At 44.7% G+C, this 3,952-nt stretch overlaps 1 protein-coding gene across 1 annotated transcript; it reads left to right on the plus strand.

Moving 5' to 3' along the window:
• The first annotated feature begins 2,860 nt into the window (after positions 1–2,860).
• On the plus strand, positions 2,861–3,799 carry LOC137143024 (olfactory receptor 52P1-like). The gene has a single exon (XM_067532607.1). The coding sequence runs from the start codon at positions 2,861–2,863 to the stop codon at positions 3,797–3,799; it is 939 nt and encodes a 312-aa protein (XP_067388708.1).
• Positions 3,800–3,952: the final 153 nt, after the last annotated feature.

A 3,952-nucleotide genomic window follows, 5' to 3' on the forward strand; every position in this document is an offset into this window, starting at 1 on the left:
TAGGCTCAGGCACCAGTATTCAGGCAAAATGCCTCCAGCTGACTCCTGTATGTGCTGCAGCGACATGTTCACAGAGTCCCAGAACAGAAGGAACCATTTGGCCATCTACTCTATTCTGGTGTATAGCACGGACCAGAGACCTGCCCCCAAGGAATTCCTAGAGCAGAGCTTATAGAGAAACATTCAAACTTGCTTTAGAAATTCTCAGACATGGAGAATCTGCCATGACTGATGGTGAATCGCTCCAAGGGTTAATTACTCTTTCTGTTTAAAAAGTGTACACCTTATTTATAGCCAATGTCTGTCTAATTTCACCTTCCAGGTACTGGATGGTGTTAGACCTTTCTATGCTAGCCTGAAAAGCCCATTATTCAATATTTGTTCCTTAAGTGGGTATTTGTAGACTGCTTTTATCAACCCTTAACCATTTCTCTTAAACTAAACAGATTGAGCTCTTTGAGTCTATCACTGCAAGGCAGGATTTCTAATCGTTAAACATTCTTGTGAATCTTCTCTGATTCCTCTTCAGTGTAATTGTGGGCACCAGAACAGTTGCACCAGTGCCAAAGAATGAGGAAAAATAACTTTTCTCCCTCTACTTGAGAATGCCCTGTTTATCATGCCAAGATCACGTTAACCCTTTTGGCCACAGGGTCACACAGGGAGCTCATGTTTAGCTAATTTCTCCTTCACACCTCCCAATTCTTGTTCAGAGTCTCTGCTTTGCACAACAGAGTCCCCGATGGTGTAAGTATCACCTACCTTTTTTGTTCTCTACGAAGCTATATTAGAACACATATCGTTTCCTTCGACCCAGTTCACCCACAAGTCCGGATCACTGTGAATCAGTGACCCGTCCTATTCATTGTTTATGATCCCCCAATTTTTTTAAGAAATGCAAACATTATCAGTATTTATTCATGAGAAGGGGAAGCAGCTGGGTTTCCGACGGGTGTCTCTGCTTACCCTTGCCTCTTAAGAAGGCAGAATAAAGAAACCACTGTACTTGTTATGTCTCAGAGAAAGCTGAATGCCTTCAAGAATGTGTCTCACCAAAAGAAACAAGGGCAGTAACAGAGCACAAAGTTCCAGCCTGTCATACTAATCTGTATTTCCAGGGGGCAAACTTGGCTCATTTCGAAAAGAGGAATTGCATTGTAGATCAAATCTATAGTTCATCCAGTCAAATGTCCTCTCTCTGATAGCCACAATCGAGAGGCTGCCAAAGAATGTGTTGGGGGGATAACCTGTCCGTCATGAGGGTGTCACTTTAATGCCCAGCATCCAGAGATTTGCTTGTGCCCCGAAACACGCAGATGTATAGTTTTTCCAAGTTATTTATTTAGCTGCAAGTATTGGAAAGAAGATTCTTACTATGCATGTAATTGTCAAAAAAAGCTTTCTGATTCTTCCTTAGCTCCTGGCCTCAACTTCATCTTGTGGCAATGAGTTTCTCAATCTAATTATGCACTGAGTGAAGAAAACATTATTTTGATAATCAGTTTTCAATTTCCTATGTTTCAGTTTAATTGAATGTCCTCTTGACCTTCTGTTATGAGACAGGGAGGACACATTCCTCATATACTCTCTACCAGTCAGTATTTTATAGACTCTTCTCAAATCCCCTCTTATTTCTCTCTTTTCTAAGGTAACAATCCCAGTTTTTCAGCCTCCTTCCCTAACAGAGTTTCCTGGGGCACTTGATCATTCTCATTGCCCTTCTCTGAACCCTTCTAGTTCTGCAATATCCTGTTTCAGAAGGGTGCTCAGCACTACACAGAGAAGTCCAGAGGAGGGAGAAGCATTGACTGATTGATCTCATGGCTTTGTATTTTTGGTATTATTGCCCATCCCACCGCTTCTGTGTCCCTATGTTTTGCTTAGTTTTTGTCAATGCTTGCACTTTGAGCAGGGTTTCACAGACTTGTAACCTATTACACCAGGTTCCTGCCCTTAGTTCATAAAGTTCAATTGGAACTTTGTTAGTTGTTTGATGAGTTCAAGTGATTCCCTCCAGTAGGCATATACGTTGCACTGATTGACATCGAACATCATCTCTCATCATGCTCACAACATGCTCCTCGTTCACGCGGCTCAGTAAGCTCATCGGAGAACACCTCTAGACTGGACTATGGTCTAACTAATTTGGTGCCATGTGGAAATCATCGAACACTGGGTCTGAAAGTGACCTCAGGAGGTCATCTTGTCCAGGCCTCAGCTCAAAGCAGGACAAACCCCAAGTAAATCATCCCAGCCAGGGCTTTGTCAAGCTGCACCTTAAAAAGCTCTAGGGATGGAGATTCCATTACCTCCCTACGTAACCCATTCCAGTGCTTTAGCACCCTCCTTGTAAAAAAGATTTTCCTAATATCCAACCTAGGCCCGCCCCACTGAAACTTGATACCACTCCTCTTAGTACTTTTATCTGCTGTCACTGAAAATAGCCTAGCTCCATCCTCCCTGGAACCCTCTTCAGGTAGTTGAAGGCTGCTTTCAAATCCCCCCTCATTCCTCTCTTCTTCAGGTTAAACAAGCCTAGTTCCCTCAGCTGTTCTTCATAAGTCTTGTTCCTTAGCCCCCTAATGATTTTTGTTGTCCTCCACTGGACTCTCTCCAATTCCTCCACATCCTTCCTGTAGTAGGAAAAACACTGGACACAAAACTCCAGATGTTGCCACACCAGTGCCGACTAGAGGGGAATAATGTTGTCACCTCACTGCTCACCCCTGTTTTTAGATTGTTGGAGCTATAAAATATTTACCATGTTATTTTATATCATGTGTGTAACCCCTGCGCTCGGCTTCTCTCCCTTCATAGGCATCTGAGCATTTCTGAGCATGATCGGTGACTCGATCACACCATGGAGTCTTTCAACCTGACCTCATCCGGCCCAACAATGTTCATTCTAAATGGCGTCCCAGGGCTGGAAGCTGCCCACAACTGGATTTCCATCCCTTTCTCTACGTTCTATATCATCAGTCTTTTGGGAAATTTTATGGTTCTGTTTGTTGTCAGCAAAGAGGAGACCCTGCACAAGCCCATGTACCTGCTGCTCTGCATGCTGTCACTCACAGACATTAGTATGTCGACTTGCGTCGTGCCGAAGGCACTGTGCATATTTTGGTTCGGTTTCAAAGAAATCACTGTGGATGGCTGCCTCACCCAGATGTTCTTCCTTCACATAGCTCTTGGTACGCAATCAGCCGTCCTCGTGGCAATGGCCTTCGATCGCTACGTCGCCATATGTGACCCTCTGAGATACGCCACCATCCTCACCAACGCACGAATCGCTAAGCTAGGGCTAGTGGGTTTGATACGGGCTGTTCTCTTGATTCTGCCAGTGCCACTGCTACTGCGGAGGCTGCCATTCTGTGCCAACCGCCTTATTCTTCACTTGTACTGCGAGCACATGGCTGTGTTGAAGATCTCATGTGGGGACACCAGATTCAATCAGACATATGGACTGCTGATATCATTTGTGACCATTGGGCTAGATCTGACACTCATTGGCCTAAGCTACGGACGGATCATAAGGGCGGTCTTCAGAATCAATTCTAAAAAAGCCCACCAGAAAGCCCTCAACACCTGCACAGCCCACATCTGTGTGATGTTGATGACTTATACTCCTTTCCTTTTCGCCATCCTGACACAGAGGTTCGGTCAGGGCATCGCTGCCCATGTTCACATCCTCTTGGGCAACCTCTATATCCTTGTGCCCCCCATGCTCAACCCTATCATTTATGGGGTCAAAACCAAAGAGCTTCGTGACAAAGTGGTAAAATACACCTGCAGAATGTGATTGCCAGGGACCACTGAAATTAAGCCTGCTTGACAGGAGGGGAAAGGATGTGTTCTCGCTAATTAAGGGTTCTTTTTCCCAATTCAGTTAAGCTCAGCCTTGAGTAAGTTCACAGTTTCAGAGGTTCCTTGCACCTAATGTCTTATCACTCCC

Source organism: Emydura macquarii, unplaced genomic scaffold (assembly GCF_026122565.2).
Source record: "Emydura macquarii macquarii isolate MOO-44397 ecotype Brisbane River unplaced genomic scaffold, CSIRO-AGI_Emac_v2 contig_3290, whole genome shotgun sequence".
Classification (NCBI taxonomy): Eukaryota; Metazoa; Chordata; order Testudines; family Chelidae; genus Emydura; species Emydura macquarii.

Bases quoted from the DNA above. Each gene is read 5' to 3' on its own strand.
- LOC137143024 (XM_067532607.1), top strand. From the start codon at position 2,861: ATGGAGTCTTTCAACCTGACCTCATCCGGCCCAACAATGTTCATTCTA.